Source organism: Gopherus evgoodei, chromosome 1, assembly GCF_007399415.2.
Source record: "Gopherus evgoodei ecotype Sinaloan lineage chromosome 1, rGopEvg1_v1.p, whole genome shotgun sequence".
NCBI classification, from domain to species: domain Eukaryota; kingdom Metazoa; phylum Chordata; order Testudines; family Testudinidae; genus Gopherus; species Gopherus evgoodei.
The window spans coordinates 48,049,493-48,075,334 of NC_044322.1; the positions used below are offsets into that span (position 1 = coordinate 48,049,493).

A 25,842-nucleotide genomic window follows, 5' to 3' on the forward strand; every position below is an offset into this window, starting at 1 on the left:
CAATGTCCTTAAACTCCATAGACCTAGTAGGCCCTGTTTTCAAGAGCGCTTAGACTGTTGGGAGTGGAGCTCTTCTGAAATACTGGTCCCGCTATTTTAAAAAATCCACATGTACACTGAGTCAGTGCATGCCTTTGCCCTTGACAAAATTTGAGTCATTTTACTTTAGTCTCCTGCAGCTATAAGATGGTGCAGTGCCAAAATATTTCACATGCAGACATCAATACACTGTCTATGATCCCAGACAGTTGCTCAAGGCTACCAGTTATCAGACTATTAAAAACCCAGAAAACAGCTTTATCGTGAAGTTATAAAAGGGAGCCCTCCTTTTCTGAGGCATCACCAAAATGGCCTTCAAGTCTGCTGAGACAGAAATATGGTACGAAATAATAGTATGTACCCCTTTATTTATTCCTGTCACTGGAAATTCCCTTTGACTGCTACAGTCCTGCAATCACTCACGCACAGACTTATCTTTACTGTCAAGAAATTAATGGGGTTACTGAGAGTAATAAAGTTAAGCATGTGCATAGGTGTGTGCAGGACCACAGCAGTGGCCAAAGGGTGTTAAAAATATCCAGCTGACTAACCAGTGATATACAGCCTAACAGTTTTGAATGACAGCTCTCCCAGGCAAGTCAATTTTCCCCTCAGCCCCCGCACTATTCACCAAATAGTTACAGGTGACATCACAACATTAACTTGTGAACATAAAATACACCAACACAGGAGACACACTAGAACATGTTCAAAGCAAAAAGTATTTCATACAAGAGCGGGGCCTAACAGAATGAATTTTAAAGAAGTGCAAGGGACAGTAATGAACAGCTGAGGACATGTTTCTACTTACATTAATCCAAAGCAGTTACTTGTTTAGGCTTGGTTTTGTTGTTTTTGAAGTGAAATACATTACCATTTTTTGGTTTGGATATCTCAACACAGCAGATTTTTAGATCAGACTTTCCAAAGCCTAACCAAACATACAAACATTTTTTTGATTTTGTCGCTTGATTTTTACCACACTAAAGTTAAAACTCACTTTTAAACTACACTATAAATACGGTGCTGAGCTAAAAGAATTTTAGCTATTCAAAACAATTCAATTTTAGTAATTTTCCTCTTATGAAAGATGCATAACAGTGTCCAAGAGGCTTTTCACATTGGAAAGTGAGGTTATCAAAATAATAAAAAACTAATAGTTGCAAATTAAGCAGATAAAGATTTTGAGCTGGTTAGTTCTTTTGTCACCATTAATTATCTAATTTTAGGTCCATGAAGAGGAGGAAGGAAAATACACAACACAAGTAGAGAAGACTACAAATTAAGAAAAGATTCTCTGACATTTTGACAGACCTATTGTTTGTTCTACATCATCTTACGAAAATGGGCTTTTGTTTTTTGTACACGTGGAAAGATTTACTAATCAGCAACTAGCACTTCAAAACATTTTGGGGGTGGGGGAAAATTAACTGCAATGAACAAACTACATAGGAAGTCTCCTGGCAGCCTTTAAGAACACAGCATATATATTAAAGTTGTGTTCATTTATCCTTTTACACAGGGACACAATCAGATATTAGGAATGGCAATATACAAAAACCTGTAGGAGAACACTTCAATCACCTGGATACACAATAGCAGATTTAAAGGTAGACATCCTGCAGCAAAAAAAACTTCAGGACCAGACTTCAAAGGGAAGCTGCTGAGCTCCAGTTCATCTGCAAATTTGACACCATCAGCTCAGGATTAAACAAAGACTTTGAATGGCTTGCCAACTACAAAAGCAGTTTCTCCTCCCTTGGTGTTCACATCTCAACTGCTAGAAGAGGACCTCATCCTCCCTGATTGAACTAACCTCATTATCTCCAGCCTGATTCTTGCTTGCATTTTTATTATACACACACACACCCCCTCTGGAAATTTCCACTACATGTATCCAACAAAGTGGGTATTCACGAACGAAAGCTCATACTCCAACACGTCTGTTAGTCTATAAAGGTGCCACACGACTCTTTGCTGCCCCTCTAGTCAAGTTATTCATCACACTATGCTTGTGTGATTTTTTTAGGTGAGGAACAAACACACACTTAAAAAACTACTTCCATTTTAAAACATCATGAAAGATCCAAGTTTGACGAACACTATGTGTTCTGTGCTTCCTAGAATCATATGTCACTCAGCAGTATAGTTGCCAACTTTTCAGCGGCTGGATCAGTAAGTTTGTTTCAATTTTTGGCATAATAGTATAGCCACACAATGTCATGCAAAGAGTCACCAATAGCATGGAGGGGGGACCTAGATTAAAAAAAGAGGTCTGCAAAGCAACTACATAAGAAATCAAAGTCTTCAGCAACACTCCATATCTCCTTTGTTGTGTGTCTTCAATGAGAAGAAAAAAATTAAAAAAAAAAAAAAAAAAAAAAGTGTCCTAACATGGAAAAAAGGCATTTATTTTAACACTTCTCAAAACGCTTAAAATTTCCACTTGTTTCTGTGAAGAACCATCTGTCACACTTATGGCATATGAGGGACTATAGTCTTTTTGAGTTAGCAGTGGCTCAGGTTTGTGTGTTGTGTTTAAGAAAGTGAAACATTGCATAAACACTCCCTGATTAATAGCTGGATGCCCTTATGGTACAGTAATACACTTTTACACATTTCATGACGAAAGTTCATCTGCAAACCCTCAGTATGGTTCAAATTATAACAGTTTCTCTTCTGCACAGCATGAAAGTCAATATATAGGTCACTGAAGACACTTTTCAAAATAAGCCTAAAGTTCATAAGAGATGCCAATTAGCAACTCTGAAAACTCCTATTGTGAGGAATTGAGAGAAAGAGATTTTAAAAGCCAGGGCAACACAACTGTCACCTTAAGTTTAATAAGAACCAAAATTAGACAAGTGAACACACTCACTGTTTTCAATTAGGAACAGGCATCTGTCTACTCCTTTAAAGGAGGCACCCTTATTTGATTAACAATTCAAATGGTTAGTCGATGTCAAAACATACCACCAATACAGCCTCCTGAAGCCAGAAGGGGAAGTTAGCTCATTCATCATGCTTCTGCTTTCACACCATGACACTCTCAATTGCCAAAGAACCTTCTAGAACCCTCCAATGTCACTTCTTGGCCTTTCACTGAAATGTAAAGTTTTTCCCAGCATGAGGAAATCATGGTGTGTATTTACAAAAGAAGTCCCTTTTCCTTTGTGAAAGGTTATTACTAAATGCTTCAAGACTCTTCACTATCCACACCTTAACTATCATCTTCTACACTTTATCAAGATGTCAATTGCCACCTCCAGTCAGCCCACAGTGCCTTTGGCCTTCATCACCTACTACTTGTGATTTTCAAACAAGCATTTTGGACTTTCTCCTATGAAGCCCTTCATGCTTGGGAGGAGATCTCCACAAAGATCTATCTTTCTTCAGATGCCTCAAGACTCTGATGTGATGCCTGCAAAAAAAGTGACAATTACTAAGCCACTGGTATCCTGTGACAACTGCCTACCATGAGGACAAAAACAGTTGTCTTGTTTCATTGTACTCCCCTATATTTCTGTATTGACTGGTTGTCCTTTGTCTTACTGGTCAAGTGATATAAGGTACTATATGCAACGCGATGGCATTTCTCTGTCTGTAACCCAAGAACTTTTAAGCACTGCACCTCATCAGTTCCAAGATTTTCAGAAAAATGTTCAAGGGCATCAATGAGCAGATATGCAGATAGATATAGATATAGATATAGCTCTCTCTCTGTGTATATTATATATATATTTTAATGAAAATCGAAGAACTGGAAGGGGAAAATGAGGACCACAAAAGAGCCTGATATCTGGTTAGCAGACAAAGACGCGTCAGCCCTGTAATCGTCTATAGATCAAAGAGCTGATAGATGGCTATCATCACCACCTTCCCAGGGCTTTGGAGCGGTGCTCCAGCTCCACTCCAGCTCCAGGCAAAAACCTGCAGCTCCACTGCTCTGGAGCTGTTCGGCACTCCAAAGCCTTGCCTTCCACAATTACAATACACTCTTTTTAGCTCCTGCCCATTCTCCCAATAGAGTTTTAAAATGTTGGCATCTTGAATGACTTCTCCCCCAGGCAGAAGAAATAAAGACGAGGGAAGGGGACTCAGAGCATCTGCCATGGAGGAAGAAGGGAGAGTCAGAGACTCCCTGCAATCTGCCTAAATAAGGCATATGGGGCACACAGTGAGCTTCTGAGAGGAATGCAAAGAGTCCCTGGTGCATGCAGTGAGCGCTACAGAAGCAATGAAGTGTGTGACCCTCTAGTACTTACTTCAATTATACATTATAAACTCTTTGAGGCAAGGACAATCTTCAACACAAAGAGGTCCTGGTCCAGGGATAGGGCTTCTAGGTGCTACCACACTAATACATCTTCCAAACAACTATAGCACAAGCAACAACAGTGCAATCTTCCCCACACACTGCCTCGCCAAAATGCCTCAGTCCTAACCAGAAGTAGCTAGCTCAGTCTACATTTGGTTTCTTAATTGAGAATGACAAGCTTAGACTCTATATATAACCTGAGTCACACCACCATTTTTGGATTTGGTCCATCAGAAGAGCTGTAACTGTCTGCAGTGTAGCAGAGATGTTAGCATTATAGCACTCGAGAGATCATACGAAAGACATACTGGTACATTCTGCCAATATCTTTAAGGCAAGGACTTGTTTTAAATCACACATCTTAAATGGAGTAGGAAAACAATTATGAAAATAAATCAATGAACATGTCATATTTGATCAACTGTCTTTTATACATCCAAAAAACCAGGAGGTGAACTGACATTTCAGAGCACAGAAGGGCAGTCACTGCGGATCGTGGATGAGTACTTTTTAAACTTTACGTAGTGTTGTCTAATTGGTGACTTCTTTGGTCTACACTTACATACATCCTAGGAAGTGAATAAAACCGCCTTTCTGTGGAAAGCAATACACAAAGCAAGGTAACTAAACAGTATTTTGACAGACCTGCATTGCTTGTCTACATCAGAAATAAACAAAAACAAAAAAATCCACCAGATCTTTATCCCCTCTTTGAAGGGCGAACCTGGCCAAAATTTACTGTGGACAATATGACCAAACGAAATAGAATACAAATAATTTGAGAGATTTTTAAAATCTTTCCGAATGACAGCCCTCTGATAACTCGTGCATCTATGTGCACAATTCAGATTTGCATTGGTTACATGCACCATATTTCTGGGATTATACATCCATCCCCATTTTCAAAGATTATTCCATGAATGTAAGTGATTTACAATATTCAGCAAAATCTGCTGCAGAAAACTGCATTCCATTTACGGTTTATAATCTTGCAAGTGTAAGCCATGTCATATATTATATTGGAAAGGCTCTTGTCATAGGTCCAGCTGACCACCCCTTCTTGGCCACTCACCAGATTGCTGTGAGGGGATCCGGTCACTGGATCCTCTGAGTTTACGCCTCCGGAGTCTGAAAAGAGCCCTAGTACCATGCTTATTTTAAATGACCTATGGGCATGCTCTTGAGGTGCAAATCTTCTGTCACCCCTTCATGAGAACTGTGACTATTTGTCCCCTGCCCAGCCCCTAGATCCAGTGCTGAAACTTGCCCTATAGCTTGAAAACACCCTCCCCAAGAACTTCAGCTATGCAGGCACTTCGGCTGCAGTTTTTACTCCCTCAGGGAGGCACGATAAGATGCATCACATAACATATATAGACTTTGCACAGGATTCTAAACACAAACACACACAGATCTATACAAAAATAATAAACCCTACATGAATTTTCGAGCCTCCATTTCCTAATCTCTCCAGAGCATTATTTAGCCTTGGGTCAAGGTGGTCTGGGGCCATCCAGGGTCCTTAGGTTTTAGTATATGGCTTGGTTTCTGAAACAGAGAGCCCTTCTTCCCCAGGTCTCCTCCTCTGATCTTAGCCAGTCCATCCCCTCTACCCGCGCCGCCCCCCCGCTCCCCCCAAATTTCTTGTGTGGCTGTCCAAGATCTTTCCCTGGTGAGTCTTTTTATAACCTCCTGCTTGGTCACCTCTGTCTATGTCCTGCTTGGGAAATTTCCACTTTCTCCATTCCCTCAAGACAAGAAAAGGAAGTATCTTCCCCATCTTACCCAGACTAGCCTCCCAGGAAACACAGTACCTCAAAGTGCTTCAATGTGAACAGATTATTGAGTTTTAACAACTCACTATTGTCTCTACTCTGAGACATACATGCTCAAAGATTTGTCTGCAGTGGTGGATACACAGAGGCCTTTCATGACCCAGCAATTTCATAACGTCAACCAGAATTCACTAGTGGTACCAAATCAGAAACCTAAATGGGCCTTCCATTAAAGTGACATAATTTACAATTTCCATTATTGATTTGTTCCCCTTTCAGAGCAGAGAGCTCAGGCTACAGTTTGACAAGCTTGTGACATATTTCAATCCCAAGCAATACCTTTGGGGTCAATATTATATTAAGTGTATGTATTACTGTGGGCCAGGGACTGTAAGCAACTCCAGGAGGGAGAGTTATCACAATTCCTTCAGGAACCAAAAATTGAGTCTCTCTGTTTGGAGAGAGAGGGAGGTAATTAAGATAATCACTTATGTTAAAAACACTCCAGAGAGATATAACACCTGAGGAGGCTTGCATATACTAGTTCAAACTGTTTTCTTCAGCAACCAGAAAAAACAAAGAAAGGGCTTTTGATATTAAAAAGGCTGGGTGTAAACTGAGTTAGGACCTTCTTTCTAATCCAGCCATTGGACAGGAACCTTCTGTGCAAGAGGGACTCCCACCCTTGTGGAAGGGTTGGAAAAAACTGTGCCCTACTTACTAGGGCCCCCATGAGATTGATGAGTGATTCCTAGTATGCTTAGTGTGTGTCTAAATCAGTTTATTGTTTTTAACATGTTTTCTGCATAATGCCTTTACCTTAACAATAAACATACCACACAAAACTCTTTCTAAGCAAGTAACTGTTGGCAATATATAGTTCAAAGCCTTCAAAGAACAAACAAAACCACAGGCACTGTTAGGAAGACTGGAGATATCACAGTGGAAAGCATGGACTTAGTAGCAAGGACTTTGTAGCCTTAAAACCACCCCAGTCAGAAAGAATGGATGCACAAGCCACACGTTCCAAAAACAAAGTTCATGCTGATGGGCCCTCAACCATCACTGAGGAATTTTAAATCAAGAGTGGAGGGGGAGAGACAGGGAAAGATGTTTTTCAAAAGTATCTAGGGTAGGGTGACCAGACAGCAAGTGTGAAAAATTGGGATGGGGTGGGAGGTAATAGGAACCTATACAAGTGTTATGTGCCAAGAATTAGGGTTTTCAAAACCAAGGAGAGAAAAGGAAAAACAGATGTAGGAAGTTATACAACTAAGTTTTGGGGCATAAATGGCCTCCAGACTTCCAGCTTTGCTACTCTTCTCAATCCAAGAATAAACTCATCAAAATCCAGCATCTCTAAAATTTTAAAAGGCTACCACTTAAATACTGCATCTCTGGAGACAATTAGGTAATAACTATTCTGTAACATATTAAGTAAGATGGGGCCAATCAGCTGGGGGGGGGGAACAAAACAAGGCAGAGAAATGTATCTTCTTCGTTCATGTCTGGTGGCAGACCTGTAGTGACACTAAGAAAGGGAGGGGGGGGAAAAAAAGAGTGCCTGCATCCAACACTAAGAGTATGTCGGACTCTTGTTAGAGACCTTTGTGGATGGGCAATTCATATGTGGTCCTTTCATAATCTGATGGGTTTTTAGAAAAGTCAAGGAAATACTGTGCATAAAGAATTTCTTTGTTGCTAAATTTCAGAAGACTAATCCTAAAAGAGCCTTACTCTCTTATCCTTATACAAAATTACTTTTTCTGGCTCAAGAAGCTTTACAATTTTGCTGTTTTTAAATTAGTGATGAAAGATCTAATCAGATTTATCAGACTTAGCTGCATATTGAAGGGATAGTGTAGGGTTTTCTAGATCCTTCCCAACCCCTAACAAGAACCACTAAAAGAAGTCTTCAGCTGTACGTACTACTGGAAACATTTTGGATTTACCATGGATTTCCTCCCAGCAATCATTCACAATGCGAGTTTAGCAATAAAGAAATCCATTATCATGCTCCTAATGCCAAATGGGAGAACAGGATTTTGGCAGAGTAAATGGAGAAGCAATTGCCTAGCAGAGAAGGAGGCGAGAGGAACACAACTTCCCCTTACACAGAGGCGACCAAGAAGTTGTTCCTGCTGAGTGCAAAAATCTTTGGATTTCCCTTTCTATTAGCTAAGTTGCTTTATCCACTCTGCAGACTGTCTCTTACAGACAATGGGGCATAATTTCTTCCTCCCCCACCAGCGCTTACTATAAGTCTTAGGCAGCAGACAATACTACTTCAAACAGAACAAAACAGAGATAGAGAAGGGCATGTTTGTCAGGGCACCCATCTCAAGGAGGCTCCAGTAGTCACAAGGTTTACTGGCTAAGAACTGGACGTAGAATCTCTCAGGAAAACCACTGATTTGAACTCGTCTCAGATGTCACAGCTTGACAAGAAATCCAGCCAACCTGTGATATCACCACAGTTAGAAACATCCAAGTCTTATGTCTGGCAGCTAGGTCAGTCCTATCCGATTTCAAACTTCTGATTGCAGAAGAAGGAACAAAGTATTCTAAGAAACAAGAGGAAAGAGTTTGACTAGGGTTCTGTTACGGTTTGTTGTTTGTGTTTCTGAAGGGTGTGGACTGTAGAAGAGAGTGGATACGAGGAGTCAAAGCACTTTCCTTGAAGCAAGTTTAAAAATAAGCTGAAAAAAACTTTCAGTGAACTCATTACCAAGAAAAAAGACACACTGTACTGATACCCCTGCAGTCCAGATTCCTCCATGTGCTACAAAACTTGGCATTTACATGGTGCTTTATAAAACATTCAGAGTGTTGTACAAACATTAATTGACCCTCAACATCCCTGCGAGATGGGCAACTACAATATTTTACAAACAGGTATAACAGGAGGTATCAAGAGGTTAAGATACTTGCCTTGTAACCTTGACAAGACGAATTCATCCATCAATCTAGCTTCCAATTCTCAAAAAGGTGGATTGACTACAGCCAAGGGAGAATAGTGTCTACACTGAAGCACTACAGCAGCTGTGCCACTGTACCAGTTTACGAGTCGACATTCTTAAACTATGCTGCCTCGTCTCACAAAACAAGTACACCATGGACAGCAGTTATACTACATTCCTCACACATGTGCTTCAACTCTGAGGGACCATAGGGCAGGCTGAATGCCATGTACAGTCAGTCTTTGTCTTCTCTGCCAAGACTGCCAGCGAATCAGTTGCAAGATGGATATTTCAGATGCACACCCTTAAAAACTAGGAGCTGGACTTCGATCACCAACGCAAGTGTCACATGTAGGTTATTAACCTGCAGATGGGAATGGTTTTTAGTCACTACAGACTTGGCCCTTATTTGAGGTAAAATATTGTCTCCCATTACCATTCCCTGAAGTCGCCCTCTCACAGCTTCTCACTGCTGACATCCAGTTTTTCCACTCTGTACTGTCTCACAGGAGTTACCAACTTAAGAAAAAAAAAAGATGCTAATCATTCTACATGAAGTGTTTTTACTGTACATGGGACTTTTGGAGATGGCAATGAAGTTGTGCTATTCCTCAATGTCTACTTCTTATATTGTGAACTGGATAGCGTCTCAAGATACAAATATTCTCAGGCAGTCTGCTCTCCTACAATCCTGTCAGTTACAGGCATGCTTACATGAAAAATATTTGGACACTAACTATTGCAAGAGAGAGGGGCAGACTTTAAATGCAACTTTTTTTTCTGCTTCGTTTTATCTCTACATTTTGTATCTGAGCTATTTCCTTTGGGTAAGCATTAACATTTATAAAATACCACATCTCCCCTTGTTTACCTGCAGCCATTGCTGCTCTAATTGATTCAGATCACACTGTAGTTTGCCTCTGTCCTCCTGCGAGTTTATTACCTCTTCAATATTTATCATCCATATATTTTAAGATTAAATTTACATCAAAAGAAAAAAAACACCAAAGCAATAGGGCACATTACACAGAAGAGAGTGGTCATTTATATTTACTTGGTCAAAAAAGCCTCTAGAATTTGAACAGTGTTTTGGTCAGGCTACATTTAGCAGAAAAAGACATTGCTTAAATATATATGGTTTTGGAAAGATGAAGGAGCAGCTCTTTGGGCCACCTGGAAGAGATTCGTTGACAAGTTTGGGCACCATGGGTCAACAGGCCCCATGCCGCTCTCTGTCTGAGGGAAAGTTCCCACCCACCTTTTTTCTGAACTTTAAACTATCCTATTGTAAAGAAGAAGAAAGAAGTTACAACTGTGAAATTATGCCTCAAGAAGTTAAAAGGTACATTTTTCTATGCAATATATTACGTTCCAATACACTGTGATGTGTCCACGTTGTTAGAAATTACAGACACTAAGGGTAACCATGGTTCTAATACTGTTACCGAAAAGAAAAAAGAAAAAACAAAGACAAGTTAAAGAAATGGAGTTCAGCATACTTAGTATCACATTCTTTCATTCTGGCTTCTGACACATACATTTTCACAGCCAGCATAGCCAAATTTGATTTGTGGCAGATTTAAGAGCTACAAAACACACATAAATAACCAGACCATCCATTGAGGCAAGTGGCCAAACATTCCTGAAAGATCTTTTACTAAAATTATGCTTTTTGTATCAATCAGTATACCCAAACCTCTAACTTAAACATTTATATCAACCTTATTCAGGAGACCAGCAGTGAAACACCAGTCATGGAGTACCCATTGCAACAAAATTAAATAATTACCATACAAGTTACTAAAGGTGATGACAAGACACTGCATTTTGAGGGGATCGGGGGAGTTTTCTAGAGATTATTAAATGAAATCTCTTACTTGTTTTCCATCCAGTGTGTACAGGCGTTTAACTACTCCCTAATCCAGCTTGATGGCATCAGTTATATCAGTAAGAACATGTTCAATGAATGTGCTGTCTTCCTATTAAGCAGAATCGGACTGCTTTACGTGGCTTCACACCACTCCTGATGATGGTGACCAGTTTAGGCCTAATGAAATCTTTATTCTCTCTTGCATCTGAAGGATTCCTTTGGCAGCGGCAAGAGACGGCACCGTACGGGAAGTGGATGTTGTCTTAACATTCACTGACCAATTTGGGTTACATTCTTGTGTACTCCAGTTTTTTGAAAGGTTCTATTGAACCACACCACATAGCTCTCCCCCTGAGGGAAAAAAGAAAAACACGTCAGACCAATATGTCAGGACTAATGCAAAAGACTTCTTACCCAACTACATCCTATTTTTGATCTGCCCTGTATCAATCATGTCTTTTCTCTCCTCTCCATCCTCTCTGCTAAGACACTGCAGATCATAATATGGTCTTCGAAAGATGTGCACTTTGCCACCTACTCTAGCATAATATCAGAAACTACATTTACACACTGGATTAAAGCAGCAGTTTTCTTATTTGCAAGTTTTTCAGACAGTTTCTTAAATTACTTTGAATACTCCATTGCTGCTTTTTAATACAGATATGCAACAAGCAGAGTTTTCCAAACCCCTCCCCCCCCCAACAGATTATTTGAAGTGGCCCTCTGATTTCATGTCTTCAACAGGATTTTCAGAAGCTCGCAGTGCTGTATACAAAACATAGGTCTCACATACTTTTGAAGTACAGTACAACAATAGTACTAGGAAAAATAATTTAGAAATAATGATATTTTTCCTTAAAATAAGGTTCTCAACATTTGAACTTAAAATTGTGTTAATTTCATAGTGAATAATCAGAGGCTCATTTTTTTAAACAAGTTGAAACTTAATTTAAACTAATATGGAAAGAGTGAATTAAAATGACAGATTTCACAATGTTAAAATACTTCTGGCCCAAAAGTTACAAAGCTTAACCACAGTGTTAAAAACTGATTAAGGTCACTAGGAAAACATTTCCCATTAAAGATACCATTACAATATTTTCTGTTAGAATTAAACATTTCCCTGAAGCACCAAACACTATATCAGTGCAGGAGCCAGAAATGACATTGGCTGTATCCGTGCTGAAACTGAAGTTAGTGCAAGAGGTTAAAACCAAGAGAATTCACAAAGAGAATTTAGATGTTTTCATTCTTCCAGTTTCAGTAGTCTAATGTATGTAACATAATAAAACCATGTGTTAGTACTTAAGCCCAAGATGCTTTGTGCTGTACAAGGCAGGGAAAAAAAAACCCACTCTGTACCACCACAACAGGAGAGAGTACAAATCACTGGAAAAAAAAAATCTAGGAGAGCAACTGCAGGTTTCTGTTTGTGTGTTATTATTAGAGCCCTACCAAATTCACGGTCCATTTTGGTCAAATTCACAGTCATAGGATTTTAAAAGTGATAAATTTTTAATTCAGCTACTTAAATCTGAAATTTCATGGTGTTGGAATTGTAGGAGTCCTGACCCAAAATAAGCTGGGGGTTGCAAGGTTATTGTTGAGTGTTGGGGGGGGGGGGTGCAGTACTGCTACCATTACTTCTGCACTGAGCAGCAGATGTGCTGACAGAAGCCCAGCTCTGAAGGCAGAGCTGCTGCTACCAGCAGCACAGAAGTAAGGATGGCCTGGTATGGTACTGCCACTCTTACTTCGACACTGCTGTTGGCGGGGTGCTGCCTTCAGAGGCAGCAAAATGCCTGGGCCACAGCCACCACTCTCTGGCTGCTCAGCTCTGAAAACAATGCAGAAGTAAATGTGGCAATACCACGACCCCCCTAAAATAGCTTTGTGATCTCTTTGCAACTACCTTTTGGGTCAGGACCCCCAATTTGAGAAATGCTGGTCTCCCTTGTGAAATCTGTATAGTATAAGGTAAAAGCACACAAAAGACCAGATTTCTTGGTTTGTGACGCATTTTTCAGGGCCGCAAATTTGGAAAGGCCCTAATTATTACAAACCCAAAAGTCAGTGGACAAGGAGAAATGAGCTTTTAGAAAGTAGTCAAATAAGGAGAAGTTAATGGATCTCTGGACCAAGTGGGATGTCATTCCATTCACATGGCGCAGCATGTAAAAACGCATTGATGTGTGAAGATATGCAAGTGTCAAGACTATCATCACTGGAGAAATAGAGGGGCTGGGGACAGAAAGAACAGATAAGACCTGAGACCTATGCCAGGATGGATCTGTGTGTTGCCCAAAAGGTAACAATGAAAAGTTAAGTGCTTGATGAGGTGAGCAAGGTGAAGCCAGTGGAGGGACTCAAAAGGAGGAGGCAACAACGTCAGCAGAACAAATGAAGAAGATAATCTTTAAGGCCATTATGGAGGAAGACTGATACTATAAGAATCTCAGAAAGGCCAGCCAGGAGGAGATTACAGTAATCAAAATAAAAAAATTGTAAGAAGGCTGGATTGTCTCTTTAAACTGGACAATAAAATGCCAGGAGGGCAGGGGAAGGGAAATATTTAATCACATTTTATTCATGATGTAGATTCAAGTTTGCAATAACATTTCAAATGTCATTGCAAAGCCTAGGTGTTAAGAAATGACTGACCAAAATAACCCCACTTCTGCTCCTTTTATGAGAGATAGAGTTAAGCACTTCCTTTACTACAAAATGTACATAGCTGGTAGCCTCAGAACAAAAGGATTTAGCGATTAAATGTAGTAATGATCTAAGTGTGATCAAACAAGACACATTCTCTTTTACCCGTGTCCCTGACCAATATTTTTAGCACTAACTATTCCATTGTTGCAAGGTCAAACACTATGTAAGTGCTTCCTCTTTGTGTAAAACATCTCATCCATAGATTTCAAGAATTTTAAAGTACAGCTATTAATATAATCAGAATTTTTTTAAAGAGTGCTTTACAGACATATGTTTTATGCAGTAAGTCAATACACTGTATAGAATGGGTTTACTTTTGATAGAGAGGAACTCGTGTCAAAGTATTTTAGGCCCTCTTACATTAACAAAGCCACTTATTTCTGGGCATTCACAATCAATAGCAAAATAGTGTGTGTCTACTTAGGTTTATTAAAATAGTTTGCAGGCTTTTCTGACAGTTACAAGTTTACATTAAGACGGTGTTGTTGCAACAAGGCAACTGACTGAGCAGTCAACGAATTAGAGGAATACTGTCTAGAAAAAAAATAATCATTTTAGAATGCTGTCATATTTCCAAGGGGCAGGCTACCTCCATTCTGCATTATAGTTTACAGCTAAATATCATGCTGGTTAGTTAAATATATTATGGATTTTTACAACTATTACCACCCCAAAAGATAGACCATTAATGTACCAAGCATGCAGGATTTGCCCCCTTTTTTCCCCAAATAAAGCTTTGGGTAGCCCATTCTGCATGATCTGCAGAACTAGGTCCCTACTGAACAGCAACAGAGGAGTGAGCATGTCATGGTGCAAGTATTTACTCTTGGTTATCGCATTAGTAGCTACCTATAAAACAAAAAGTGAGAAAGCAGTCACTGATTTTGCTGGCTTGTATGCCAGACTTTCCTCGGCAATTTCAGCTGCCAGTTTTACTGCAGCATTGCACCAAACAGTGATATCATCCTTCTATTAAGGTACATTTTTCCTAAAATGGAACAGCCTAGATTTCATATGGTTCTAAATGTTTATGTAAATTTAGGTAACTTGCTCTACCTAAACTGGATTGTTATTTTCATGGCTTTTTGTTTGTTTTAAAGAGGAGGAGGAAGACTAGATGCAGCTTATTTTTTAAGTAGTCTTGAAGTTGTGATGCAATATGGTAAGTTTCCAATACAGAATTACAAATATATCATTTACCATAGGACAACTTCAGGGAAGTCAGTTTGCAGCTGTGGGAGTTGCACGTATGTTCCTAAAGGCCACTGAATTCAGTGCTTGAGAAGTGTATTGTATTTGTCCTGTCCTATGTAAACTACACCCTGATTTCATAGTGATACATATATGCAAGTTTTTTAACACTGAGGCCCCAATTCAGGAAAGCATTTTTAATCCAGGGAAGCACCTCAGCACGTTTAACTTTCCTGAATCAGGACCCTAATTAATAGCGGTCAGAAAGTTCAAAGTTAAGACTAATCCTCCCACCTTAATTGCCTTTGTGATAAGACAAACCAGCCAAAATGCAAAGAGTGTTCACCTTGATTCTGTTTCCTGTTCTGAAAATATCTTTTTTCCCTTAGAAGTTTGATTAAAGGGAAACAAAAAAGTTTTTCTGTGACTAACATGGAGTACTGGAATTATGTCAGTGCTCATCAGGGCTAGGATCCACAATCCAATGAGGAGATTCAGTATCTCTCTTCCACTCTATACTGGTAGCCACAGAACGAGAGTTAATTTTCCTTAAGGTTCACTCACAGTTGCTATGAGGCAAGTGTAGACACAGTCATAAACATTTAGCCATAGTTTAAATAAGAGCCTCAGTCTAAAGAAGAGGAAGCCCCGTAAGCTGGGGCTTGAATAAGGATTAGCTGGCTGCGATTCAGTCCGAACAAGACTGAAGCAATTTGGAGAAGGTGGAGGAAGGAGGAAGACAAAGGAGTATGGAAGCAATCCCATCTTTCAACTTGGACTTTGTCAAAGCTCACAAATCGGAGGGGCTTGCTGGAATTTCAGGTGCTTCACCGTGTCCAGGTAGCAGCAGTGGCTGGGACGCCTGTTAATAGCCATAAAGTTGCAGTCACTCTTTTCCCTTTTATGGGGGATGGGGACAGTGGCTGAAATTTGGTAAGGGCCAACAGCAAATGACCCCAGAGCAAAAGGGGGAAGCAGAGAGGAAATGTGTGTCAAAGAGATGTCTCAGAGGCACAATGTCTCATAGGGGCTACTCCAGGGTTATGAAGCTGAAGTACTATGACTTGTTTACAATTGTGCTTAAAAAGACACAATCTAGCCCTAATCATATGCCCTGGCTATCTGACAACTAAGGGAGCAGTGAAGGAAATTATAGCTATTGACAAGCATTTATAGGGTGTAAACACAGAAGAGGGTGAAACTTAAATCAGTACAAAATTAAGAGACACAGAACTAAAGCAACGAGAAAGCATGCTGAATAACAGGAAAGTGGGTGATGTTTCACGTACGATTTACTTATTGGCTCAATAATACACAAGCGAACACATTACAAATTCTGAGAGTGCTCAGCATTTAAACTAATGTGCTGTTATACTATTCCAAGTAGAATAAAAATCTTAATATTCAAAGCCATAGATGACAGCAATCTTTAAAAAGAAAGAAACTTAGGCCTGGTCTGTGCCTGAAGAAAAAAAAAAAAATTACCCACTGGACTGGTCTACATTTGCCAGCAAAGGTAGTTTTTCCAGTGCAGAACTGTTCTTATATGATGTGCTGTGCTTGTTCTCTTTAAAGGATCTGTAAAAGATGGCCACTAAGAGGCAAAATGTCTGCTAGGAGGAGGAGGAGGAAGCATTAATTCTTTCCGTGAACATTCTAAGAAAAGGAGCAAAGTTGCATTTTAGTTGCCCTTTTGGTCTTTTCTAGTATGTTAATATTCTCTTGACTAATGTGTCCATTATCCTGCTCATCAAGCTTTTAAGTGGGTGGAGTTAAGGACTAGAAGTAAAGCCTGGTCCTTTTCCTAGCCTGAGATACTGCAGATGGTCTTACAGGGGAGCTTCCTGGCCCTCATGGTTGGACAAGGCCAGAAGAGGATAATTAGCTGGTGGCTAAGTTATGTGAGTGGGTAGGGTGATGGTTGCCTGTCATGCAGTTGCATGTTCAGCATCTGAGGAATGGAGAGTGGATATGATTACAGTTGCTATTAGGGATGGAACTGTTTGCCATCTGTGAAGCCAGCAGGGATTTTGAGGCATGGTGGCAGTGGCAGCCAAACAAATTGCTAATGCCTCCTGGCAGCAGGTGACTATTGCAAGTATTGATCAACAGGGGGTCTGTTTCCAGAATAAAACAGAATTGGAGGGGGATTAGAGGAAGGCATCTCCTAAAGAAGATGGGCAATGAGGCTGGATCTCCTAAAGTCTGGTACAGGGAGGAGACAGCTGTCTCCTCCCCATCCCCTTAACCTTCATGTGCGGAGAAGGCAATAGAGTCCCAGGATAATTGGGTGGAGGAGTGATAGTCGCCTTCCACCAGGTGGAATGGACTACAAAGACAGGATGACAACCAAACATTAAGTGTTGCAGATGTTCAAAGCCCTGATTCCACAAACATTTACACATATGCTTAATTATGCTCATGTGTGTAGTGCCATTGAAGCCCACTGCACTATCTACAGATGCTCAGAATACCGCTGCAAAGATCACTTTCCTAGCCTGTCATTTTGACCATGTTACCCCTCTTTGAATCCCTCCATTTTATCTCCTTTCTCTATCTCATCAAACATCAGCAATTTGTCTTCACTCTCAAGGCCTTCACAGCTCATCTCTCACTCGCTACTGAAGGGAGAGCTTCTGCTTCCAAGTAGCCCATGATGCCAGCCTCTATCACCCACTTACCAAACAAGCACTTTCTTTCTACACTGCTCCCCATGCTTGCGGGGAGCTCCCTAGAACCATGCACAAAGCTACCTCATTACTCTCCTTTCAAACCCTCCTTTGAGGTAAGGCCTACCAAAAAGTTTCACAACAATTAGATCACTGGTGACCCGATACTTCTGCCTGCCATGTTGACCAATATTGTATCATTGTTTCCTTGTACTCCTCTGTCTGCATCCATCTGTTTTATACTTAGATTATAAACTCTTTGGGCCAGGGATTGTCTTTTTGTTCTGTGTTGTACAGCACCTAGCACAATGGGGTCCTGGTAAATGACGAGGGCTTGTAGGCACTATGGGAATACAAATAAAATAAGCACAATCATGGCCATAGAGTTCATGATTTATTTCTTTTTGGTAATTGGACTATTACCACAAGAGCTAAGGTTGAGGAATATATAACCCATGTTTTAAAGTTTTCACGCTTAATCCAATCTATTATTGTTCTTAATTAAGACGTACAACAACAGTTCTTAAGGCTCAGAACTGCAAGTCCACCCTTTCTTGGGTCCACTTAATATACTTCTATGAATCCCCATGGTTTATATGGAACAGCAAGATAAATTAAGTGTTTGCCAATTCCTGAGAGTTGTGTACAGAATAGATAACTTAGTCTTGCTACATTTCTATGATCAGGTAGTATTTGCAATATGTAAATTTCTTGATTTCATTTGTATCAGGAGGAATGAAAATATCTTCACCGTTTAGCACCCAAATCCATGTATAGCAAGTCAGTGTTCAGAAGCTATTTACAACATTAGATTTGACAGCAGAAAGTAACTCTAAAGGCCATTACAGTCCTTCATTTGGCTGAGGTGAAAGGAGAAGGAAAGGTAGCAAATTATGGGGACATTGAAGATCTGTGCACCTTTCCTTAGCAAAACCAAGGCATTTCCTAGGTCTTATTGCCAAAGAAATCGGAGTTGAATTTTTCAAAGTAGCCTAGTAGATTTTAATTTAAATTAATGGAAGATGCATCTACGATTCCTGAAGTGTTTTGGAAAAAAAAAATAAAGAAAAGAAAAGAAAAAGAAATTTCACCTGACTGGTCGTTTCAGGAATTAGGCTTCCTGCATACCAACAAAGAATATTGCTGATGCAAAGCAGCCAATTTTCATCCTATTTGTTCCTTCGGAACTACCTCCCACACAGCTCCGTTATAGCCACATCCTTACAGCCAAGAGCATCTCTCTCCAGAGCCTGTCAACACTTTTCATGAGTCATCCTAGGAAGACAGAAAAAGTCCTCCCTCGCCCCACTCCTACGGGAAGCGTGCAGCATTCTCCTCAGTGGAGAGGGAAGGATAAGAAAAGAAAGAACTCTGAATTTCAGAATGAACCATCACTAGTTACAGGGTTTGCACCTAAGGGCATGTCTACAATTACAGTGCAGCAGTGGCACAACTGTACTGGTACAGTTGCGTTGCTGCAGTGTACATGGTGAAGACTCCTATACAGACAGGATAGAACCCTTCCATTGGCATTAACCCCTGACCCACCCCATGAGTGCCAGAAGCTAGGGGCAGTGGGAGAAGCTTCCACCAACATAGCACTTATACCAGCTTACTTATGTCGCTCACTGAGATGGAATACTCACACCTCTGAGCGACGTAAGTTTTGCCGACATACATGACAGTGTAGACATAGCCTCATCAAAAATGTAACTTCCATCAAAAAGAAAGGAAAATATCTGAGTGAAAAAGATCTCACAAAGTTAGTACACGTAGTGAGAAAGCATTAGTCTAATCATAAAACACAATGCAACACTTGACATATTAACAGCCTGAACAGGAATGTAATTGGGGAAGTGGCAAAGCCAAGTGATTTTCCAGCTCTTTAAACAAAAAGCAACAGCTGCAAGCTAATTATTGCTGTTATAAACTAGCAAAGTCTGTTAAATTTGAAAAGAAAAAAAAAGAAAAAAAGGAGGTTTAAAAAAAAAACTCATTCCATTAACAGCCAGTGAGTGACTCTGTACTCTGCATTGTTCCGATTGGCTTGTAAATCTGTAAAGTATTCCATCTTGCAGTTTTATACAAGTACAGCACCAGATCTCCAGAACAAACCAACTCTTTTTGGGTGAGGCAAGCACGTATTTTTTAATTATACACAAGGATTTACTCCTTTCAATCCTACCAGTGGCACATAGAAATAGGAATATACATTTTAGATTTGAGCATTACACCAACACTCCTGGTGGAGGGGTAGGCACAGGAAGAGAAGACATTCGGTTTGCCTGCCCCAAAATAACCAACTTTCTCTCTCTAATTAAAAAAAGGGAGATTTTCACTTTAAACAGTGGTATTCCAATAATCAATATCATCCACATTATTTCATAGGTTGGCAATAACTGATAAATTACTAGATAAGTGCATCAGCTGATCAGGTTAAATTTGCAAGGTAATTTAATTTTAATATACCCTCTGCATCATGTTCACTGTCCTTGATAGCTGGCTTTTGCATAGGTTTTAGCTACAGCCAGTCAGCATTTATATTAAGGACATTTGCTTCCTGGTGACTGCATCAGTAAATAGTATGAAGAGCTCAATTAATTATTTAAAAGAAAAGAGAAGCATTGTCCTGGAATGGATAGCAATGGCTATTTCTTTCACCGCCCTCCTGGTAGTTACTTTCCCCCAGCCTAATATAAATACTGCACAGGTCTACTATTGCTCCAATCCTACCTTGGAATCTGAAACCCCGAAACCAGAGTTATGGGCTTGAACCTGCAATCCCTTACTTATGAGAGCAGTCCCACTGACACTCAAGCACCCATCTTTCACTCAAGCACTTCTACATGGTCTTTCATTCTGCCTCCTACGCAGGGAGGAGCTCTGTAAAAAATTCCTCCTTTACCACTTTGTCTTCTTTCAAACCCCTCCTTAAGACCTTTCTCCGCTGTGATGCCTACAAAAATCCCTTGATAACAGCTAAGTATTTTGTGTGCAGAGATTGCTTTGTTATGCCAAATATATTGTTTATTAGTATCCTCTTTCCTTCCTCATATTAGTTTCTCTACCTGTTCCCTTCTCACCATATGCTGAAATGATTAGTTGTGTCACAAGGACATTAAAAAAACCCAACACAAGTGGAGGGTACAGCACTTAGTACCTCACTGAAGCCTCTAGCCATTATAGAAATATAAATAAATACCTACTTAAATCAATAGGACTGCTCACATTAGTAACAATTAATAGGTCAGGACCAAATTTGCAGGGTTACTCAAGGTATTTTTGTTTAAGAGTAGAATAGTACTAAAAAGTGTGAGGACTCTTCTTCCCTCCTACCCACATAGGCAAAAGATTTACCTTTAAGTTTTGCTAAAATACATTCACACAGTTATGGCCACAGGCTGGGCTGACAGCAGGTCTCTCATGTTACTATGTTTGGGGATTAAATTATGTTTTATCCTTTCCTCTGTAAAGCTCGTACACTCCAGAACTATAACTGGAGCTCCGTTCCACTTGACTAGGAAGAAAGTTAGACACTAGGTTTCTTTATTCTATTCTGAGAACTGTTCTCTCTGTGTGGAGAAAGAAGCCAAAGGCAAGACAGCAAGTATCTTGGAGTCAGTGTCCTGCACTTGAGGCGAGGGAGCCCCAGTTTAGAAGATGACTCTGAATTTGGAGTTCTCCAGCACTAAGGAACAATGTGTATTCCACTGCTCATGGGTTTGATATCACCACTGCATTGCAGGAGAAATAAAATGGCAATTTATGGTTCAGACAATGGGCCCTGATTGAGCTGAAGAGTGACATTCGCCTTTATCATAGAACCTACTTTTACTTCTGTTAAGTAACTGGAGTACTCTCCACCCACATACAGCAAGACATTTATTGGAGAGGAACAACTAGAGGTCTTCACTATGAAGTGAGAGAAATTCTTTAAACCCCATCAGTGCTGGCCCTTAGTATCACTGAGGATGTCTGCTGTTTTAACAAGTAGATAAATAAGGGTACCAATGGATTGTTATAGTTTAGTTTACAACCCTTCAGCAAGGTTTTAATATGAAATTAGGAACTGTCAGAGAGCTCTGAAATCTAGGAGGGCTACCATGAAGGGAGGAGAAAGGGAAAGGTCATCACTTTCAGAAAGGAATATAGAACCCATGGTCCTAAAAGGAGACAAATAGCTTCCTCCTAAGTGCAAGTAGACAGTATATGCTTCAAGCTATGATTGAGATGTAGGTTCCCCCCCATGAGAAAAGAAAAGCCTAGGTGATCATTTGAATCACAATACTATGAACTCCTCATATTTGTGGAAAGTTAGTCTTGAAGAAGCTCAAAACATATTTGAAATATTAAGCATGCATTGATGCAAATATAACAGTGGTAAAGTAAAGTAGTGATACAGATAGGAACTTTACACCCTGCCTCTCTTATTCACCTTCCACTAGCTGGTCCAAGGTGGAAATCTTCTTGGCACCATCAATGGTGTAGATTGTTCTCACTCCCTGGGGCAGATTCACATTATCAGACAGAGTTCGAGTCAGATCAGCCAACAGGGCCTCAAAAGATCTAAACCGGTCGGGGGAGATGGCATAGACAATCCCTTTAAAATACCGGTCTCCGTTGCGATAGAAACGAACTTTCTTGGCTTTTTTCTCAGAACTGAGCGTTTGTAGAGTGCGGGTTCGGTAAAAGCTGCAGTGGGCACTGTGGGTAGGGCTAGGCAGACCATTTACCCGTGACCCTCTGCCATATCGCTGTGCTTTATCACGCTCATCAAAGTGTTCCAGCTCCATATCTCTTCCAAAGGACATCTTTGATGTAAATCTGAGATGAGAAAGAGAAAGAATTCAATAGATAAAGTATTTTTAGAACTCCATTTAGAGCTCATAAGAATTCAGTGTACAAATAAAACACTATAGGAGGCTCTCCTGTAGACTGATCAAGGTTAATCAATTAAACCCTGCTACATTTTTTTTAAAACCATAACCATACAGCACATTGAAAAACCTTGCTCACCAGAAAGCAGACTCAGTAACTTAGTTGCCATATTTATACTATACCAAGAAGCAGACCATCACCACCACACAAAAAAATCTTTAGATAAAAAACTAAGGAGACATACGATGTCTATGTGACATTAATATATGGTACAAAGTTGAGCTACTGGGAAGAAGAGCAGATGAACTGATTTTCGCTAGTCTTGCATCCAAGTGAAGCTTCCAATCCTATTAAAAGTGACAACCAACTCACTCATGCTTTCAACATTGCTCATTCCAAGTCTGACCACAAAGAAGTTACCACTTAGTGGATTATATTTACTGACAGCCAATGAGTGACAACCAATTAAGAACAGTTCAGATGAAGCAGTCATGTAGGTTAGCAATAGAAATCCCGGCTATTAATACAAGTGAGTTGGCTGTGTTGGTCATTTTCACAGATGAAAAAGTCTTGCTCCAGACAGCCATTACATCTTACCTCACCCCATGTTCTACACTAGACTGATTGGAGTTAACACCACTCCCATACCAACAACCACACACTGAACAGGTGGAGGCACTCAATTACCACAGAACAAACAGACGTGGTTAATAGGAGCTCCTGAAACTAATATTATCCACTGAGCAAACTATCTTACAGAATATATAAGAAAGGAGTAAAGCAGTAACTATCCTTTACTAATGTTCAGAATTTCATAGATTATCAGTGCTGGAAGGGACTTCAGAAGATCATCTAGTCCAACCCCCTGCTCAAAGCAGGGCCAATCCCCAAATAGCCCCCTCAGGGATTGAACTCACAACCCTGGGTTTAGCAGGCCAATACTCAAACCACTGAGCTATCCCTCCCCTATCCCTGATAGTTTTTCCTGGTGAAAAATCTGTAACTCCAGTTGGTATAAATCACTGACTGATTGACAACTTGAGAAATATTATGAATTAGCAACTGATGCCAGACACCTGAGACAACCATAACTAAGGCTCCAGCATGACTGGGTTCTTAATTGAATGATTCCAACTTTTTAATATAGCACATACTGTGAAGATCTAAGCCACTTTATTTATATGTAAGGGAATGTGTAGCACTCACTCCCTTTTTTCAAGGTATATGTATTAAAAAGAATCCTGAACTAATCTTGTGAAAAACATAAAACATATGTTACTGCAATTGTTATGTCAGTCTTCATCTCTATATAAATAAATCCTTCAATTGTGTTTGGTTTGTTATTTTAAACAAATAGACTAGTCTCGTTTAGTTTTAAGAGACACCTAGATTTGTCTGCAGAACAGCAAAGCACAGCACATTTATTTATAGCACAGATTCACAGACCTAATTTAGAAGGGCACTCTCTCACTGATTTCCAATAAAAAGGGGAGGGGAAGAAGAGAAGAGAGAGAACCAGCTTCATTACCACTAATCATTAAATGACAGTTACAAAACAAATCAACAACAGAGAAATAGTCCAATATGACAGAGAGATGGACTGATACCATTTTGTTTATACAGGTATATGTTCAAGTGAATAGTGTGCCTCAGTGCCCAACTCTCAAGCATGTGAGTAGTCCCTCACAAATTCATAGGGCTATTCACATATACCAAAGCCAGTGCAAGAGCAGGGTCCTTGTGTAGGCTATTTATTCCAATTTAGTGAGAGCTTGATTCATTTTAGTATCCAAACATGGGATCCTGGGTATATTTACATACTTTGCCTTGTATCTGCATATAAGATTTGCTGTATTAAAAGAAAAAACAGCTACACACACATATCCAGCCACCCTTCCTTTCTCCACCCCCAACCATGGAAAATACCTTTCTAGACCAATCCCTGCCCCCACCCTGACAAAACTTCAGTTTGAAGAAAAGAACAGCACTTCTCTCTGGACCAGCACTTCACTGTTACCCCACTATACCGAGAATGATAAAAGTTACATTATTTAAAGAGGAACTGTCAGGTCAATATAGGCCCAAGATTGACACCATGTTTTGCTGTGTGGGTTTTTTTAAAGTTATTACTCCAGTAAAAGCCATTTATTGGGATGTAAACATCCCCTTACAGAGCTTGCAATCCAAAGACGGTACTTGGGAAGTGAAACCGATGCGAACAAAAAAAAACACCACACCAAAAAACACTCCCCAATGTCTATTGTGGTTTCATTGTCCAAACCAAGTCAAATTAAAGAAAAAAGAAAATACACACCTCTCCTGTAAAAGAAACATCTCAAAATGTTCATTTTTAGTAATCTTGGGTCTTACTAACAGATGATATGAGGAATGGCCCATACTACTTTCACAAATTTTTGTTGCCTCAATTAAACCCCTTTAAAAGGGAAATAAGATTCTTCCTAGAACAACATGCTCCTGCCATTCACACTTCAGTGTGTTCATATCAGAAGGCCAGACTAACCCAGTGAAATTCTAGACAGTTATTTGGTTTGATCAGATGTTACTATATAAAAGGCACAGGCCCCCCAGTTCATACCACATACATCTATTAGAGGCAGATACACACACACACACACACACACACTCTCTCTCTGTAGGTGTGAGCGGGCGATTACATAAAAGAATCACTCAGACCCAAATACGTACACCGATACAATAAAGATTAGTCAATAAAGACTGCAACAGAGTGGATTTTCTAACGATTTCCTCAATTCAATCTAATGTAGGTTATAATGATTTCAAAAAATATTTATTCTTCTGAGGTGGCTCAAAACGTGTTTGAAATGCAACTAAGCCAGCTGAACCCTCTATTCATGGGCCATATTGTGCCATCAGTTTTTAAACAAGAAGCTCTGCTTTAAAACTGATGGCATGATTTGGCCCCATGATGAGAGAAAAATACATTTTCCATAACTGTCTGCACATTTTCAACACTGCAGGTATAATTACATAATTGGCTTCTCCAAAATCAGCGAGAAAAATCGCCAGAGCTAAGCAGCAAGGTGCACTATAAATGAAGAAAATGGAATTTAAAGCAGAATATAGAGTCGGGGAATACTTAGTTAGCCACCTCTTCAAAAGAGAGAGAGAGAAAGAAAGCGGAGCATGCTATTCATATAGCTGGTTTGCTCCATAGCAGAGTCTGCCACCCAATGTCAGACCATTTCTCAAAGAGAGAGAGGATCCTCCTCACAATCTCTACCACACAGCAAAAAAAGGGGCAAACTACGCAGCCCTAACTACAGCGAGGGAAAGTGGGGGCAACATCGAGCCTAGTCACCATCCTGCCCTCAAATTCAGCTACCTCAAAAAGCAGAGACCCAGACAAAAGGGGCAGGTGCACACACGCAGTAGGGTGGCTAGAAAC

General features: G+C 40.0%; 1 protein-coding gene across 1 annotated transcript in view; it reads right to left on the reverse strand.

The window, feature by feature from the left end:
- The window catches only part of DCLK1 (doublecortin like kinase 1), a 363,641-nt gene that overhangs the window by 337,376 nt on the left and 423 nt on the right, over nucleotides 1–25,842 (reverse strand). Inside the window, 7 exon segments of the mRNA XM_030543952.1 lie at nucleotides 10,970–11,055; nucleotides 11,058–11,084; nucleotides 11,087–11,176; nucleotides 11,179–11,255; nucleotides 11,257–11,305; nucleotides 21,343–21,348; nucleotides 21,973–22,361. Of these exon segments, the coding sequence (XP_030399812.1) occupies nucleotides 10,970–11,055; nucleotides 11,058–11,084; nucleotides 11,087–11,176; nucleotides 11,179–11,255; nucleotides 11,257–11,305; nucleotides 21,343–21,348; nucleotides 21,973–22,348 (711 nt within the window). The 5' untranslated portion in view covers nucleotides 22,349–22,361.